Consider the following 20,421-nt stretch of genomic DNA (forward strand, 5'->3'; position numbering starts at 1 on the left):
TCTATAATATTGGTCTCCTGTGGTATTGGAGGTTGATTGACAATACAGACAGTTGAAACACATAAATGTACCAATAAATATTCTGCTGGGGATCAACATAATTTGAAATGTTGCTCGTAGAGCACAAAAGGCTATTTGAAAAATATAACATCAGTTTGTTGTCTCGCCTGAACTTGTCCCATGGAAAACCCTACTGACTTTCTGTCTGTAAAAGTGAAAATACTTTGTGGTGATCAAAATATATATTGCCAATTAATATTTCTTTAACTTTACACTTTTGCTTCAGTTTTACATGTTATGTTGTGACAATGCTGCGCTTATGGTCTGGTAAGGTTAGGGCACAAAAAACACTTAAGAGTAAGGAAAAGATCATGATTTGGCATAAAATAGTTAATATTGTTCACCACAAACATGGCTCGAGATGTCCCGACTTCCAGTCAAAAAAATCAGTTTTTTGTTGCCACAAACACAGCTGGAAACTGTCCTCAGGTCTCCTTAAAGGATAACTACCGTTTTTTACAACCTGGACCTTATTTCTGGCAAAATATATGGTCATTTACTCACCCAGATAACTTTGGTGTCATTCGGCGTCGTTCGGACGAAATTAGATCCAGTGTAGCGGCGATATATCCATATAATGGGAGAGACGGGGCAGCGACACACAGCCTCTATATAACGCATTATCTGCCACGAAACTAGTTCATTTCATCAATATTTTGTTACGATATGCTAGCGCTATTAGCCTCTGAGTCCGGGCTCGTCTGTTGTCAACATCCGGGGTCTGTAGGTTGCCCTACTACCTCTGACCTGGAAGATGTCGTCTCTGAGCTGCGCGCGCACCCGCGACAGCGCGGCTTGTTTACCTGTAGCTGCTACTGCTAGTTTGACCCCGGATGTTGATAACGGACGAGCCCGGACTCAGAGGGGAATAGCGCTAGCATTTCATAACAAAATATTGATGAAATGAACTAGTTTCGTGGCAGATAATGCGTTATATAGAGGCTGTGTGTCGCTGCCCCGTCTCTCCCATTATATGGATATATCGGCGCTACACTGGATCTAATTTCGTCCGAACGACGCCGAATGACACCAAAGTTATCTGGGTGAGTAAATGATCATATATTTTGCCAGAAATAAGGTCCAGGTTGTAAAAAACGGTAGTTATCCTTTAAATAATCCAGTGGTTTCACACTTACAAATGCCTGTAACTACGCCACCGTCCCCTGCACCTCCAGACATGAAAGTCAGGTCATAATCATGTAATGCGAAAATTATTTGACGCGTTTTGTTGAAATGTCAGCATGTTGCATACTGAAGCCTATGACACTTGCAAATGTGAACGGATCAGTGGTTTGAAGAAATGTTAGCTGCCTACAGTTCAGCTGAAATAGCACAACAAATTGAGCCACTGGGCATCACAGCCCTTTTGGTGCTGAGCGTAGCTGAAGTAGGGGAAAGTTGCTGAGGGAGTGGGAAGCAACAACATTGTTTGAAATATTTCAAACATGTTGGCAGGTGGTGTCTAACAGGTTAAAATTACTTAAAAATCATAATTTATTGGTAAAATAATAATCAGTCTTTTCTCATTTTATACTGTAGATGATCCTACAGAAATGGCACATATGGGCGATGGGTAACAATGCAAACAAATTCTCCTATTTCCTACCTTTGACATAACATAACTTGAATTATGTTTTGAAAATAAACCATCTAAGCAGCTTCACCTTCAGCTTTGTGACAGTAAGTATAGACATTTGAATATTTAGTGTGTCTCTAAAACATGAGATGAAGCTTTTAGTGACGTAACATTCAGGCAGGCACTTACACAGCAACTCTGGGATATAGGAAGTAATTGGATCAGCCTGCACAGTGTATTCTTCCCATTTTACAAGCAGTTTGGACAGAAATACGGGCTGCTCGCTGCCTTGTGATTGATCTACATTTTGATTCAAACACCCCCTGTGACTATAAGACATCTGCAGGACCGCTGTTCTTTCTCTTTCACAAATTGTTTCGACATGTATGTCGCCATGTCCCCATGGCAGATTTACATTTTGATTCAGGAGTGTTGCTGCAGCTATAAAACCTGTGACAGCGAGTTATTTCCCACAAGACGGGTTGAAAAAAAGTTGATATTTCCTAATGCACTATTGCAAGTCTGAGCAGAGCCAGCCATGCAGAACCTGGGCGTGTCGCTGAGACGACAGAGTTGAAAATTAAACTTCATAATGAGAAGCTCCTTCAGAGGTCACTCACAAACTCATCCATGCGTGTTCTGAAAGGTTGTAGAGAAAAAACTTCGATAGTAGAGTTAAAAAGGCCTGTAGCTCAGGTATGTGTGTGTTCATGTTTGACAGTTGCGACTGAGTCACCTGGTGCGGACTTTGATGTTGAGGCAAATTAGCGCAGCATTAGCTCTTAAGATGCAAGCTGCTACAAGCCCTGTCCTCTTCCTATAATCTCCAGGTACCTGTGGTGTTTGTCCACACCCTCAGGCCAGTATACCAGAGGATTACAGGCAGGGAGGGCCAGTTGTGTTGATAGACGTCACAAAGGCAGGGAGGACAGGAGGTGTTGAAACAGCCGGAGAGTGTCACATTAAAACAAGCTTTTTTTTTGTATAAGCAGGTGTATTTGATATTTCATTACTCGTGCATTCAAGCACAGGATGAAATATGTTTTGTTGGAAAGGTTTATTGTGTCTGTGTGTGCTTTTTACACTCTGACCATTTCTCTCATGTCAAGTTTGACTGTAGACTGAGGTGTTTTGAATCTAGATGACCTAAATTTGTGTAGAAAGGCCTTCATATTGGCTCTCCATTAGCTTCTAAGTTTTCTATTGGTCAACTTTGAATAATTATAAGAATAAAATGTCATAAAAAAAGTGGACTGATTACAAAGTAGTATCGAGCACTTTATGAATGCTAGGACTAAGTCTCTCTCGCTATTAGTCATGATGTGTAACCAATCAACGAAAATTAGCGTGTCCACCCGGGTGTCATGTTTCCATCACTGCCGATCAGAGCTGGAGCCGATTGACCATGGGCCATGACTACCGCAGAGTCATTTGACTGAAAATGAATGCCGATTGTACCCTTTGTCACTGAAGACAAAAGCCAGTGTGATATATAATGTACTTGTGGCTGAATGGAAGCATCATCCTGGAGCTAGGTTCCTACATCTGGTAGAAAGACCAGATGTTCAACAATCAAACAAATGTAATGTCAAGTGTCCACATACTTTAGGCCATGTAGTTTAAATCAAAGAGGAATTTGCACATAAGGTACTTAAACTATTAAGAAGATATGTTGATGGAGTATCTGACCTTTTACTTGAAGGCAGCAATGCTCCTATTATAGTAACTGTCGGGAAAAACCATCAGACATTAACAAATACAAGAAAAACAAGAAACGACATTAGGGAGAGTTGTGTTAACTTGGTGGACATAAACGTGCTGCTGAAACCTGATCTTTAGAACATGATCCACCGTGTGTTATTCTCACAAGCGAACCCACTGTTGCCAAAGTACAGTTCAGACTGACTGGTGTAGAAACCTCTCATGCCTCGACAGGATCAACATGACTCACGGCTGTATGCAGGTTTCTGACTAAGGTTTTATTCACTTGAAGCGTGTAAGTAATTTAGAATAGAACATAGCCTACTGAAGAACCGTCTATCTGATTCAGCCTCGAAGAATTAAAGTTTCAGCAGAGATGGATGTGTGCTGATGTTCAATCTGTTTTGTTGTTGTCTGACTTTGATATCAGCTTTGTGCAGGAACAAGGGTGTGCTGATGAGGAGCGTCTCACGCTTATGTTATTTAGGTGTAGGTTTCATTGTGTGTTTCACCAAAAGATGTTGTTTGCAAGGCCAGGCAGGTCAGGAATGTGCCCAAATCATTAGCATTTCTCAACAGCAAATTCCTCAAAATATTTTCCAAGCCTCTACGATCCTGAAACTGATATATTGTGAAGCTTTCCGTTGTTGTCTTTATTTTTTGTTTTTTACAATACCATTCACAAGTCAGAACACCTGGTTAGTCTGTTGATATTCTACAGTTTTCGTGTTGCCAACAATTTCACTAAAGAGACCGAAACCAACAATAAATTGATCTGCTAACTGTATCTGTATTGTCTATACATCAAAAAGCCTGATATATCTTCCTCCTGTGTATCATTGAACGATTTACATCTTCAGTAGGGACCAATGGGCTTTGAGGATAAGTGCCACAGAAAGAGAAGGAAAGTCAGATAGTCTTGAGAGACAAATACAATTTTTAAAAGCTAAAAATGGCATCGTCTTGTGTGTCACATTCGTCATCACAAATGAGCTGGAAAAACGGAGAATGTAGAGAGCAGAAGATCAGACTGTATTCAGAAGTCTTTAAAACTTAATCAAAGAAATGTAATAATTTCCAAAGCTGATAATGGAAGTTGCTATTGTACACTTCTCATCAGGCATCTTACAAGGATCTGGTATCAACAAGGGAGCCAGTGACAATGTAATGGTGGTCACTCTTTTAATATATTTACTTCAGTCTCTCCTTCAAACTCGTGCCAGACAACGTGGATTAAGTTGGCGTGTTCACCAGGTGTTGTTTTTATCACAGCCAATCAGAGCCGGAGCCGATAAACAGCCATGACTACTCCAGAGTCATTTAACGCAGGAGTGAATGCCCGTGTTACACATTCACTTTTAGAAGGCAAAAGCCAGAGGTTAAGAGGTGTTTGTGATTAGGTTTTTTTTGTCCAGTGTGAAGGTTGTTGGTTTTGATCTTTTCATGGGATTGACAATAAGACGAAATAGAAAAGCACCCTTATCCTTATTGCACACTTTTCCTTCTGGCTGTTTTGCTTCTCTGTCTATTAATCCGTGAAGTCTAACAGTTTTGGATAACTGAAACTCAAACTCGTATTTCTTCTCCTTAACTTGTGCCACGTACAGCGAATCTTTTTGCTCCACTTTGTTTGCGTCTTTTCTGCTGTGTTTTTAAACATTTGTTAAAGCTTTAAATTTACTTTTTGTTTCTGAACTCACCTTGAGAAAGTTTGTCCACACATAGTGATAACAAATGGTTGCGGTTATCAGTGCTATTGAGTCGTACAAACGAGGCAGGGTGCTTTCTATCTCGGATCCGATCAGATAGGTATCCGATAATGGGGAGCACTTAAAGACCCAGGGGTGCCAGCTCGGTGGACTTGCTCTTGCAATCAGTAATGAATAGGGCTATTTGCTGTTCTTTTCTGGGGTTTGTTTACACACACAGCTTAATTTGCATACATTTGTTATTGAGGGGGTAATTTTGTATTCTTAGCTAAAGAAAGAAATTCCCCTTCTAAACCAACCGAGGTGAATTTGGCGCCCTGCCTTGCAATCCTGATATGTTTGACTGACTCTTACTTTCTCTGTGAGCGTGAGAGTCTTCTTCCCTCATTGATATTGCTGAAATGTTGCTCAAAAATGCCGCATAATTTAAGAAGTCTCCCTTGACAACATAATTTAGACATGGCTCAGTGAGTAAATTAAAGACTACATAAAAAAGTTTGGAAGTAGCCGCTGTGGAATAGCTGACTGTCAGTGAATGCAGAGAGAAGGATACGGAAACAAACAAACCGGGTCCTGACATGTCAGACAACAGTTTATCTTCACGTGGTTTTGACAGCAGTCCAGCACGGCTGAGTGAAAACAGGCGACGGGGGAGAGACAAGGCTTTACCCCTGATTCCCATGTCTGTGCTAATGACAAAAACACACTTTCTAATGTGCCCCACCTGTCCTAATGATGTCCTCCCCGCAGGGCTTGTTTGCACTGTCGTAAAAAGCCTGAACGACCCTCAGCAGGGTCTTTCACTTCACTTGGGTCCCTCAGCTCAGTCTACAGAGAGCAGCTCCCACACCTTCTCATGACTGCCTCCTCCACTCGGTCCTGACAAATGAACCCTGACAGGTTTTTCTACCCAAATTACACAAATCTTAAGTGACTCCTAGTAGATCGTAGGGATTTCTTCCTTCAGTGTTTTTACTTTTTCCAGAAATATTGCTTTCTGCTGATCTATCTAGCAGCAGCAGCACAGACAAACTTTCTCTTTTAGGCTGTGTTTGATTGATTTGATTTCCACTGATACTAATATTGCTACTTGGAGCACTTGTTTTAAATTTCTAACATAAATAAGCTCAATTAATTAAGCTGTAATTATGCTTTAGCCACCAATGTCAGTGTTGTGTAAATTTTGACATCTGTCCTGGACCCACTATGTAGTTTAAACAAGACTACTGTCTGCATTTGTGTCAGTTTTGGCCCTGAATCTCTCAGGTTTCCTGCCCGTCCTTGCAGTTAACGGGATAGAAAATATCTAAACTACTGAGTAATACCATCTTTAGTAGTGGAAGAGGCAGTCACTCCTCTGATTAAGTAAAAGTAGTGATTCAACAGAAGAGGATTACTCTGTTGCAAGTGAAAGTTCTGCTTTTCAGATTTTTACTTTTTTTACCTTTTGAATTTTCATAATCAAAAGTCAGAGTACTCACAATGCATGGAAGCCCCTGTAAGCAGTTTAGTATTAGTTAGGTGGTTGCTATGTGAGCAATGCCCCTATAAAGTTTAAATGTAATACTTTCTTCATTTTCTTCTTATGAACAGATAATCGAACAACTTTCAGCTTTTACAAGTTAATCGTTTGTGATGGATTTTACATTTTAATCTGCAAAGTACTGTGAAATAACTTACTATGAAACTGTTTACAAAGTTCACTGCTTTCCTCTAGAATGTGCTCAAGTATAAACAATGTAGTATAAACTGGAAGCACTACATGTAAATTTTAAGTTGATCTTGAGTACAGGTACTGTGCTGCCATGCAGTGTTGAGGCTGATATATACAAATTCTTTGAAACAGACACCACTATGCAGTGAATAAATACATAATTCCTACTTTTAGCCTTTTAAGTATTTACCTACTGTAAGTATTTAGGTATTTTGTATTCTTCAAATAGACAGACGTGATGATGTATCGTTAGATGATTGTCTTGCAATGTATCGACGTGATCAGAATCCCGATATTGTGATACTATTGTTATCGTAGGTGGCCTATAGTGATTGAATCGGATCGCTAGTTACTCTGCAATTCCCACCCATGCCTCGGCATGCCAGCTTACTCTTTTTACACAGACACTGATTGAGCACTGTCACTATGTTCACTGCCAGTTCAGAGGTCACCCCCCCATTCTGTCTTTGAACCTTTTAAAACAGAATGATGAGGCAGAATAGGGACGCAACGTTCCTGCTGTGAACAGGCTGTGTCAAAGGGGCTTTCCCAAGCTCAACACCTCCATCACTGCTGACACAGAGGTGATCTGTGTAGTTAAGCATTAAGAATGAACAGTAGAGGAAAGAATTTGCATTGTACTTGGAGTTCTGCCCACTTTTCACACCTCTGCACACCTGGCCTTCAGCCGAACAGAACTCAGCATTCAGAAACGATGACACGTGTGCCACTGTTATAGTTAAAAATGGTTGTTTGTCGGCGACTGACTTTTGGATGTTACTGTTTCTGTTGACAGATTTATTTCCCCTGCGACTGAATTCCTCAACTTCTTTCCAGACGAACAATAAATAAACCCATCTCGCGCAGATGTCTTTTTATAGTCCATTATTGACACAATCCCACCTACATAGTTACATTTTCAAGAAACCCTTCAGCCTAAGTGTCGGGTTTTGCTTGAACAGAAGTAGTTCATATGACGTTCAATGTTGTCCAGTCACGTAAAATTTGGAAATAACAGACAACATTTTCAGACAGTCTGTCCTCGCCATTCAGAACAGCTATTTGTTTTCAGATGTGGTCTAAAGGCACTTTGTATAAACTATTATTTTTCAAGTATATTTTGTCCTTAAATCCATCCCGGATATCAATACAATCCTCACCTGTAGACATCCTGGGAGCTTTTAAATACCACCTTCAAAAACAAACTTTTAATCAAGCGTAGCATTAGTTCTGGCAGGCCACGACGTCAAGCTCTAAATCAGCATCAACAGCGTAGCTGTCAACATGGAGCAGATCTCCCCGTGCCCGCTTCCTATTGGGAAATTGCATTCAGAGCGCGCTATTTAAACTGCTCTAGCCCGGCCTCACTTGCTGCTTCCTCTGCTGGCTTTTTTGCAACCCACCTCCACCCCAGCGCCTCCTGTCATCTGTTATGAATCTTACGTTGTATCTTGTTGGTTGCTCTGCTCTGTCTGGGTTTTTCTTTGCTGCTGCGCTCCCTGCTTATGCCGTTCATGATGGCTCATTAAAGGGCAGGAAGGTGTGCTCTTCCTGCCTCAGGCTTTCCACGCAAGTGCGTGGAAGAGCAGGGGGTCCCAGAACAGTACCATACCGCCAAATGAAACTTGTGCAAGTAAATAAAGATTATTTTGACAAAGTCGTCCTGACTGAACTGTGCTAGTGTATTGATGCACTGGTGCATTATCAATTCACAGTGCTTTAAAAGTTGATCATTAAACAGTACACATATAAAAAGTAAAACCACTGGAAGCGAATGTACACAAAACATCAAAACAATACAATCAATGAAATACAATAAACAAAATAAATAAAATGAAGTAAAGCAAGACTGTGATAAAAATTACGTTGTTTTATAGCCGTTAAACACAAAGCAATGAGTTAAGTTTTCATGTTATTTTGAAATATAAACCCCTTAATGGCAATGATCTGTCCATATATATACATTTTATAAGTGAAAATGTTCCTTATTTTGTCTCCATATGAAAAGTTAAATGAACTTTATTTCAATCCTCTTTACGATCACATAATGTGAATTTAATGAGGTTGATACTATAGAACCAGATGTTCATTATTTCAAAAGCTGGGGAGCAGATTCTCATAAAACTATAATCACTTCACACCAACAATAAACACAGGGTTTTCCTCAGTGTTTGCCTTAGTGTGAAACGGATAAACACACACAAACACACTTCTCCACCTGACCCCTGTTATTATGCCGCCAGCAGCATTAGCAGCCTTCTCCCCTGCCACTGTGTCTCTGATGTCCCTATTAGAGCTAATAGCTGCCCTAAAACACTTCACTTAATTTATTTAGATTAGATGAGACGAGGTCAAAAACCTGACTGGGAAAATTGACTCACAGCGCCAAAAAAGAAAAAAAGAGAGAAAGAGATTGGACAGAGCAAAATTGAACAAAATACTGTGAAACAAAGTGGGACCCTCAAACACAAAGTGTCTTAATTAAAAAATAAGGTTAATGATGATATATTTATGGAGCTTAAAATCAACACCAATTCCTAAAAAATAGATGTCCTTGATGAAAACATTATTTTTGACTAATGGATTAGTTGTATGTGTAGATTAGTTTTTTCACCAGTTTCTTTTCTTCGGTAGATTTTTAATAAAGTACCAGTGACTAGTATACAATACAATGAGAGTTCCATCCTTGTCAAAAGACCACCAAACCTAATGATGAATTTGTCAACTTATCTAATAAACTCCTTCAGTTTACATTTGACAGGGTCCAAAACAAGAGCAGAACACACAAAGCAACAATAAACATTCAGGCAATCAAAACATGAGACTATGTGTGAAAATGTGTAATTAAATTTATTTTTTGTGGGTCAAAAGTGTCTCAGTGGACTTCTGAGTGTCCCCAGCAGGTCACAGGTCTGAAGTAGAGGGTGATGCGTGTTAAGTGGATATTCACCACTTAGAGTCCAGACACATCAAACCCAACATCAAAGAACTAGTGGCTACAAAGGCTGAGTGTCACTTCATGTCGCCTGTGTCTTGGCCAAAAAGCTGCACTTGAACATACTGCAAAGACTGCAGCCAACAGCCAACTGGCTTGTACGCTCTGGCCTGCATACCTCTCCATACCACCAGGGGGTGGTAGTCTGTATTCGTCATTGACAAAGGGAAACTGGAAGACTCTGCAATGCTGCACCGTTGATGCCCCCTTGCTAATATAGTTTCCTCGAATCGAGAATATGTCTAATAAAAGGTAGCAGACGGCACTGGTGAAAGAACAGAGGCAAAAAATAAAGAGAAATCATGGATACTACAGTGATAGGCTCAAGTGGTTTTCCCTTTCTTTTTCTGTTTCTCGTCTTGTGCATTGATTGGCATAGCTGTATGGCGCTAAGTCGGCCAAAAATCCACTGACAAGAGCCAGTTAGTTCCAAATATGCAAACACACTGCGACAACTAGGGCCACAGACGCACACCAATGGCCCCGACACTGGCCGACAGCCGGCATTAGGCCTGGTGTGTCAGGGCCCTTTCCCATCCAACTCCGGTGATGGAGTAAAAACAATTTCCTGTTCCTGCAACCAACCAACCAGCAGCCAGACAGAGAGAATGATTACTAGACAATAATGACTGGCATTTTGTTAAAAAAAAGAAAAAAAAGCCTATATAAAAACCCCTGCATATTTATATATAAAATTTGACCTGTTATTACCTACAGTATATATATGTTTCCCATCACACCTGCTCCCCTTGACTTGATTTCCTGTGCTGCCCCATTCTTGTGATGATTAGTAATATCAACTCCTGTCCCGCGGGAAACCCACAGGGATCCTGAAAAACCATCTGCCTCTCATCCAAAGTGAAGAAAAAGTTGAGGTTTTGCAACAGACTCCCAACAAACAGCTCTCCAGCAGCCAAAAGTGTCTGAATAACCTGTCGAGCCACATTGTTTATGTCTGTATCAGACACAAACACACTGCTGGAGATACAGACAGACACGCTGATTCACCAAACTGTCTGATATGTGTCGGTCTCTGATTGGCTGTTCAGCCTGGTGATTCACAGATTTAACAGATTCAGAATGATTTAATCCAGTTGATGCAAAGCCAAACTCTTTTTTGTCAGATTAAGGTCTTTTTATCATTGTCCAAATTATATTTTTAATTTTTTTGTATATTTCTTTTGTTATTTTTCAGTGCTTTCGCAATAAAAGATATGACATCAATTAAGTAAAACATATCCTGATAAGACTCTTACTCAGGATAAAATCATTTGCCAAGTTTTCGTGTTGAACTGTCGAGAACAGGTGAACTCTTCTCAACATAAAAAAACAGACATACACACATGTACTGTACACACACAGGAGGGTCTACGTTAAGGTAACAAACACACAGATGTACGAGCAACAACAGCAGAAACAACATCCATAAACCAAAATGTGTTTGCTTAGGTGCAATCAGCTCTGTTACTGCTCTACAAACACACACACACACACACACACACACACACACACACACACACACACACACACACACCTACAATAACAGTAGCAGTAGCTCTCCTAACTGTGTGTGTTTGTTTGTTTAGGTGTAATTAGCACTCTCACTTCCCGAGACTCTCACACACAATAACAGCATTGATTCTTTCCCTCTCTCTCTCTTTCTGTGTGTGTGTGTGTGTGTGTGTGTGTGTGTGTGTGTGTGTGTGTGTGTGTGTGTGTGTGTGTGTGTGTGTGTGTGTGTGTGTGTGTGTGTGTGTGTGTGTGTGTGTGTGTGTGTGTGTGTGTGTGTGTGTGTGTGTGTGTTTGCGTGTGTTTGGCGTGCGTGCGCACAGGTGTTATCAGCACTCTGTCAGCATTGGATCGGGAGGATAAACCAGAACACAGTGTTGAGGTGAGACTCTTAAAAAAAAAACCTTTTCACTTCCCTTTGGACGATGCTGAAACAGGGAACAACAAATCAGGCTGTTTTGTGGTCCATCAGAGGTTCAGAGTATCAATAAATCCATAACAATATATGTTCTACAGGCTGTTGCGGGGAAACTCTTATGTGTTATACACACTGTTGGATGTGTTATAAACGTAGGTGGGAGTTACAGTTGGTCTCTTACAGGCAATGAAAGGTCAATGTCTTCTATAATTATTATTAATTGTAACATATGACAAAGAAAAACGACAAATCGTCACATTTAAAAGGCTGAAACCAGATAATATTTTACATTTATATTATCTGGTTTCAGCCTTTTAAATGTGACTGAAATGTTAATTCGATTTTTGAAATAGTTATGTTTTTAATGATATTAACCCTCTGTCTTCTTCATTTCCAGGTAATCGTTTCAGATAACGGTTCTCCGTCTTTGCGTTCCACCGCCACTGTCGTGATCAGAGTCCTAGATGCCAACGACAATCGACCAAAGTTCACAGACAAACTTTTCCATGTGAAGCTGCCTGAACAGCGCCAGCAAGCTGGTAAACAGGAAGTCTGCAGGATGGTCGCCCGTGACGATGATGAAGGCTCAAACGCTGTTGTTACGTACAAGCTCCAAGACAACAACGATGAGCGTTTTGAGGTCGACTCAGCGACAGGTGTGGTGACGTCACATGGTGATTTCTGGCCTGGAAACTACAGTATTCTCACGGTAGGCGTTCAGAACAGTCAGAATTCTTGTTAATACGATTTGAAATGCTCATGTAGAGTTGTGTGACAGTGAAGCAAAACCATGCCTCCTGTCTTTCAGCAGGAGTGATAATGAGCTTGTATTTCAACACGCTGCAGGTAAATACTTTCTCTAAAGGGCTGTGCTTCATTTGCGTGTCTCTGTAGAAGGTGTGGAGACTTTAAAGTCTTGACCCAGGCCACCAGCTATGCTGAAGAGATCAAATTACCCGTGCTTAATACTCTGAAAGGCACTTCACTAACACCTGCTCTGAAACCAATGATTGCTCAGTCCTTGTCATCGCTGTGCATTGTGGAAGGCAGAGAGGTTAATCAGCAGAAGAAAAGCTCTGTAGGATTTCAAAAACATGAAAAACCTATTATTCCTCTGCCGCTGACATGTCGTTAAGAGTTTGCTTCTCTTGATGTTGAACAACTATACAGATGATTAATGGTTAAGGCTGCTGTTATTCTGTTTTTCTTAATGTCAGTATACACTAAATATGCACGTTATTTTTGAAAAACGGCTAAAAAGTGGGTCGTCCTCGTCCCCTGCTCAACAAGCAAGCTAGAGAGTGAATGAAGAGAGGGAGCAGTGTTTAGCGAGAACTAAGCTGCAAATCAGAAATAAAAAAAATGATTTTCTAGTTGTTTCACAGCGGTCTAAAGCACAAATAGACATGCCCATATCTCTTGACAACCCTCCAGAGTTTGTTTAAATGTAGTTGATGTGCACACTTCATCTTGTCCACTGTTTTGGCTCTCTGCTCTGTGTGCGTTTGCGTATCGCCCAGACCCGCCCTCAGACATAACAAACTGAGAGCAGAGGAGAGAGATGGAGACAGTGAAGTAACATAGTACCAACCCCTGTTTTTGGCTGGAGGCTACTAACATGCCATCAACAGCAAATTACTAAGAAAATAAGAAATTACAGGCAGAGGGCAGCGTCTCTGCAGGTACAGACAGCCATGCACTTTTAATGGGTCATAAGTGATGATAGAGAGGGCTTGCTTTTGTATGAGTTATTACATTTTTTTTTGGAAAATCCTGCATAGTATAGCTTTTAAGAAACTCTTGTGTTTTCTCACAGGTTTCTGTTAATTATGCTGTTACCAGAACCAGCAGCAGAAAACACAGTTTTTATATATGTATAGTAACAAAACATCTAGCTATAGACCATTTTAAACTACTGATCTTCTTTTGAAACACTTGTGCTCTTTGGTGGAAAAAAAAAAATAGAAAAAAAAATACTTAATACTTAATAAAAAAGAAAAACCTGTTTGTGAAGCTGTTTAATGTTACATTTACATTTACATTCAGCTTACCACTCTGACGTCGCCCTAGTTTATCATGACAACACTTAGGGGTTTCCATGACATCAAATTAAAACAATTTGAGTCCTAAGAGGCATTGTTTTATCCAGTGAGGTAGGCGGAGCCAGACTGAGTATTGTCTAATAGTTCTATTTTGAGTAAAACGCTCATTAAAATGTTAATTTCATTTCTATGTTAATTTCCAGATTAAAGCCACAGACCAGGGCAGCCCCTCGCGCTCATCCACGGCAAGGCTCGACATTGAGTGGATCAACCTCCCACCACCCTCTGCTGAGCCAATCACGTTCGACGAGCCCCACTTCACCTTTGCCATCCTCGAAACAGAGCCTGTCACTCACATGGTGGGCATCATCATGACAGAGACGCATCGGCAGAGGTGGTTCGATATCACAGGTGAGGGGAAATGAACACACACGTCCAACCACACACACACTTTGCGTCTGTAGTCTGGTATTGAGTTGAGTATTGATTGGAGGCTGTTTGCTGTGCAGGTGAGGTCAGGAAAACAGAATAAACTTCAAGTTCTGATGAAAAACAAGCATCGCACAAATGAGGGTAATGATCTCCAAAGGAAGACAGAGGATAGATATCAACCATTAATATTTATTTCCACAATATACTAGGAGATATTTGACAAGAGAGGGCAGGAAAAGTGCCTGAAATCAGACCTCAGTGATCATTGTGTAATGACTTCTCATAACTCACAGAGTGGCTGCTTCTGCCTACAGCGAACAGCAAAAAATATTAGGAAATAATATCTGACATTCACCATATTGCCACTTATGCCGAAGTGCTGACTTGTCGACTGGCGGCTCGCACCGCAGAATATAAACAGGTTGCGACCATCATCCATCCTTATGAGCCCCCAAATAAACAGGAGACAAGTTATTTTCTAAAGGTCAGCAAATTCCTGTAACACTGAATGATACTGGAGCAGAGCCAGGCGGCAACAACCAATATGAGAGCAGGTAAGAGAAAGAATATTTACTCTTTGATATTTTTACTATTACTTATCAATCTGTGAGTTTCACTGTTTACAAAAGTTGTGTTGTGATAAAGTGCTGCAATGTATTTCTTGTATTAAGCTCTCTCTATGGCCCAAAAAAAGTTAAGAGGAAGCTTCTTTTTTTGTGTGTAGTGTTCAGAATGTGTTATTTTCTTGTTCCCCAAGAAAGTTCCACCCAGTCCCGACCCATTGTGCGGTGATTGGCTAGTACTCGTTGCCTGATGGTAGCTGTGAGCATCCTGGCCTTGTGCTATGAGTGAAGATAAGGGTAGTTGAGACGAGTTTAGAGAAGAGATTGTGGTGGATGAATGTGTTTAACAATGGACTTCAATTTAGTCAATTTTACATAATTTTTTTCAGTTTTCAGTTTGGTTAGGTTTAGAACTACTTGGTCAGGTTTAGGAAAAGATCAGGATACGGGTTAAAATAAACCCTTTCACAATGTTTTCCATGTAGGGTTGTCACATTATCAGTTTTTCACTACAAGATTATCATAGCCAAACGAATTCAGAATAAAGATATTATTGCATTATCCATAGGAATGTGAAAAAAAATGCTAGTGATCATATCTACATTTGTTTAATGTGTTTTTTCTCTCTTTATTGAATATAAATTACTGTAATAATAACTGTGAAAAAAGTGTACAAAATTACATTTATAAATTACACTCTACTATTACTACTGAACAGACAACCAGATGAACGCATGCAAAAATGCAAACGACCTAACGTCTTTTACTGGATTATTCTCACGATATTATTGTATGCGGGATATACATTTTTTTTGTTATATCATGGTTATTGTGAATATTGCAATGTTATATAAAACACCAGTTTTTTTTTCACGTCAGAAAGGCTTTCTGGCAGTTAAAAGGATGATTCATGGCAAAGAGTACTTGCCAATCGCAGCACAGTAGGCTGGGACTAGATGTACCTGTCTTGGGAAAAGAAATATTACAATTGGAACAGCTCACTTTCTGTTTGTAATCAGGCTTTTTGTGTTTGTTGGCTAAGTCTGCTGTTCCCTTTAAAGTAAAATGATACCAGCCAGCTGACACTTAACACAGCCTGGAGGATTCAGCATTTTTTTTTTTCTAAACAACCTTAGAGACAAAAGAAACTAAACTTCAGGTACCTCTCACCCAGCATTTCATCTGGGCACAAAAAAAAAAGAAAAGACATTAAAACACAAACAAAGGTGACCAGTGAAGGCAGAAAGTGAGAGTGGTGTGAGAGGCTCTGAAGATGTGTTTTGAAGTGATTTTGAAGTTGTCTGTTTGAAAGGTAACTGAGGTGATTGTTTAATCCGTAGAAAAGACACTTTGTGGACAAATCACCACAGTCCACAGGATGGTTTTTGACCTGCCTGAGGGGGAATGTAAGACTTAGTAGGGTGTAACTGTGGCTTTGACTGACCTTGTTCACCTTCTATAACACACCTAACACAGTCTGCATACACACACGTCTGTGAACACACAAAGACAAAACCGTGAAGTGTAAGCAGTCATGAAATTAGGTTTTATGATCATTTCTGCTAAATCTCCATTTGACTTGTGTTCTATTCCTTGACATTTGCGCTGTAGTAATTCCGCAGTATTTGCAGAAATTTTTGATGTTTTACAGACTATATAAATGGATCGACTGAACAAAATAAATGCAAACAAAGGAAAACCACAGAAGCAAAAGTGGTTCTCGAGTTGATGGATGAATCGAGAGAAAAAAAGTGGGAGGAGGAGAGGAAAAAAAGGTCTTGGTGTCAGCGGTATCAGCAGGATGTTTTCTCTCTGCGAGGATAAATCAGCAGCGCTCCTCCTCTCATCACTTGCCAGATCCCCACAGGAGGGACGATGGCCATTCCTCCTCTTCTTGCTCTCCACTTCTCAGCCTCCTTTCTCTTTTTCCCTCCACTGCGGCTTCTTTTGGGCCTGGACATTATGTGAAGGACGGTCACAGAGAGCTTTCTCAAAAATAAAAGGCGTAACAACATTTTTAGTTGAAGTGGAAATCAGCCCTGTGAATGCCGAGGTGTCAGTGTCTCGTTTCCCTTTGAGAACCTCCCAGGAAAACACATCAGCGTTTGCCAGGCTGTTTCCTGCCAGGCGGGGCGGCATGTGCAGAGAAAGGCCGAGGGTCCTCCTGTTCAGTTTGCTGTGCCAAGTTTCGATCCGTGCCAGAACTCAAAGGAACACAACAGACACTCTCTGCATCCCTGAGGGGACAATCAGTTGTCTCAGAGCTGCTGACGCTGAGTGTTACGTCTTCTGACATTCATGTGTTACGTTTAATCACGAAGCAGTCCTGATCACCAGGAGACCGGTCATATGTTGTCCCATCAAGTACACACGTTATGTAAAATGAAGTTTTGTAAATTATAAAAGCATGAAAAAACCTAGCTTTTTTTTTCCAAGGAAAACTTTCCACAGAAGAAATTTAAATGTTCATTGGGATACTACATGTGCTCATGTGGGATTTGCTTTTTTTAACATTAGAATTTCCATTTGTGAAAATAATCCTTACAAAAAAGCACATATAAATGCAATATTTCACGTCAAGTCAAAACTTTCACATGTGATGTTGTGATTTCACATGTGAGCCAAAGTTTTGCATGTGGAAATGATGTGTATCTTAAAATTCACAGGATCTAAAACTTGTATTTATGTTCACGTGTGAAGGCAATCATTTGAGGAGTTCCTTTACATGTGAGTTATACACACGTAGAATGAAGTGTTGAGATTGGGAAAAAAAATCCATAAAATGTTCTCTGTTGCTCATCTGTGGAAACGCAAACTACATGTTTTCAGTTAAATCTTTTAAACTTTAAAGTAACCATGAACTGTATATCAAACGCACAACATGTAATTAAAACTTGTGGATTTCTCTGGGTTTGAGCATTGTAGAAAACATTTGGGATAATGTTAGTATACAACTCAACAAAACATATAACAAAGGTCTGTTGCTTTTAGACACTTTAATGCAGAAGTCTTACATATTCTATTTCTAAATGTTGTGGCGTGAAGTACAGTATTTCCTTACTCAATAATAGCAGAGTAGAATTATGACGTCTGATCGGATTGAAACTGAAGTTAAAGTAGAAAATATAGACTCGGGTAAGGTACTAGTTAAATAAATGTATTTGGCTTCCTCCCACCTCAGCCTTGTTATATATGTGTTCGCAGTAGTTTTGACAGCTCTGTGTTCAATCAATTAGAGCTAAAATGTTTGTTTGTTTTCGGTAATTGTGCAGCGTTTCTCTGCCTGTGTGGTCTGTGAACACAACTCAGTAATTATCACTAATGGCCCGTCAACTGTCAGATCAACAATCTTCACTTCTCTGAAGAGAACATGATGAGACTGGAGCCTGGCCACCTTATTTCATTTCTACTCTATTTCTCCCCAGTTTGCCCCACAGTGGTGTATCAGCGACCCTCATCTCGGCATTGGTAGATGAGGGAATGTTGTTGTGTCACAGGACTCCTCTCCTGTGCAGATATGATCAGGTATTCATCGCCCCGCTTTACCTTCCTCCTCTCCAGCAGAGCCCAGATGCCTATCGAGCCTCTCTGGCCATGAGATAACTCAGGAAGACAAATGAAGACTTCCCTCGCTGTCAAAATAACTCAAAGGCTCCTGTGAATCTGCACAAAAACAACTTGCTGCGTTTAGAGGCAAAGTGGAAACACAAACCCAGCGACAGGATATCAAAGATCAGGCGAGGGCTCTGTTGTTTGTGGATGGATGCAGCGTCCCTCTGGCTTCACTGGGCTGTGATCTGTGTGCTGGAGCGGGTCCCAGCTGGGTGTGATGTGGTCAGAATGAGGGTTAGCACCTGCAGGTCCGAGGCCGTGACCCTCTGCTGGTGGACGAGGTCTGTCCCCTGCAGGGGGGGAGGGTTGAGCATCTGCTCGGAGCGGCGAGTTCAGCCTCTCTAGGTCTAATTCCAGCAGTGTGTCCTGATAGTTTTTCATAGCAATACAATGAGAATGAAAAACTCCTTGCATAAAAAATAATTATTTCCCCTCCATTTAAGGATTGGGTAACCATTTAATGAAATAGTTCATTTTGAAAATGTGCTTATTCGTCTTATTTTCAAGAGTTAGCTGAGGTGAGCAATACCACTTTTATGCCTGAGAAACAGTTCAGCTGGCTTCATTCAAAGGGAGCAAAGTCTGCCTACAAGCACTTCTTAGGCTCTGTGGAGCTTCTGTGTTGTCTTGGAAGCTAGTCATTAGTTTAGAAATGGAGTCTGCTAACATAAACTAATATTAGCTACTGTTACTCTCTGTCTAGCAGCATTAAACAACTTAAAGAAGTCGCTCACAGGCTTGTATAGGCAGCCAAGAGAGACAGGGAAGCTCTCATTTATCACTTGTTGTAACAACCCGCTGAGAAATGGACAATAAAAAAGTGAATAATACACATAAATTGCTACAAATTGAAAGAGCCCCTTTATAGTTCCTGTGAAACAGCCAGCGCTTCTACTTTTGGCATAGTAACATGATTCCTGTAGAAACAGGCAGCTAAGGAGGGACCAGTTGCAGATACTGATTGGCATTGCAGTAGCCAATAGCGCTAAATGTACATTACGTTCATTGTCATAGAGCGACTGGTCCGCTCACTCTGCCCAGATTTAAAGTAGCAGCTCCCAGTGAACATAGGCAAAACAGTCTCCAAGAGGATGGAGGGAATACAGTATTGAGGCGGTTTTCTTGCTGGGCTTGACTCCTGGCACCCCAGGGCTTTAGCGAAAAGGCTACCGATTTAAGTAAACTCCAAAAATCACCACTGTACTGTAACTGACCCCCGTCATTCTTGGACGCTGTGTACAGCCCCAGTCCTGAGGTGTTCATTGGGAGGCTGCCGGTTAGCAGTACTTAGCGGGTACTTTAGCAACAATCAGAATCAGAAATACTTGTCACCCCCAAGGGGAAAGTGGTAAATAAAGTATAAACAAGTAAAGCTATCTATCCAGAGTTGAGGCAGAGCAGCTGGAGGACAAGAGAAACGACTTCCTCCATAAAATATGATCCAGTTTCACCTAAAACAAAGTAAATACGGTAAAGCTCGGTTTTTCTACTATAATCTCTGAGGTCTTGGTTTTCCAGGAAACTACAACCCCCCAAAAAACATTAAGAATACCCTACAAAACAACTTATACTGGAGTATAGATTAGACACTGAGCTAGATATATATGATTAAAAAACACTTTGACTTAATGGAATTTCTAAGCTCACTAATTAGCATGGGATATCTTTGTTTAACCTGTATGAAACCGCACATTTAAGAACCTCACATTAGAGGGTGTCTGATCCTTTTTTTTCTAAATGAATAATTTCTAAACAATTAATAACCAACGTTCACACAGACTTAAGATTTATCAGCATTTTTCTTTGCTTTCTTTTATCTGGTCACCTGATGGTGATCACGTATTATATCTTTGTCTGAACTGTCACACCGGCCAAGGTCAGGATGGAAACTGTGTTATTGCGATGTGAGATTTCTGATGAAATGCTGCCTCATGAAAGACTAGCCTAACTTTTTGTAGTAATTCAGAGTTTGTGTCCATTCAGTGAAGTTTAACTATTTGTCACACTTGGTCGAAGTTTTTCTTACTGTATCCTGCAGCGGGGGTGAAGACAAAGTGTGTCAAAGGGAAGAACCGATCAATCTTCATATC

The 20,421-nt window shown here is 40.5% G+C and overlaps 1 protein-coding gene across 1 annotated transcript in view; it reads left to right on the top strand.

The window, feature by feature from the left end:
* The window catches only part of fat2 (FAT atypical cadherin 2), a 123,189-nt gene that overhangs the window by 21,531 nt on the left and 81,237 nt on the right, over nucleotides 1–20,421 (top strand). The window contains exons 4-6 of the mRNA XM_084353255.1: nucleotides 11,588–11,646; nucleotides 12,080–12,391; nucleotides 13,928–14,135. Of these exons, the coding sequence (XP_084209381.1) occupies nucleotides 11,588–11,646; nucleotides 12,080–12,391; nucleotides 13,928–14,135 (579 nt within the window). The remainder of the gene's footprint in view (nucleotides 1–11,587; nucleotides 11,647–12,079; nucleotides 12,392–13,927; nucleotides 14,136–20,421) is intronic.

Source organism: Pagrus pagrus (assembly GCF_965226575.1).
Source record: "Pagrus pagrus genome assembly, chromosome: 5".
Classification (NCBI taxonomy): Eukaryota; Metazoa; Chordata; class Actinopteri; order Spariformes; family Sparidae; genus Pagrus; species Pagrus pagrus.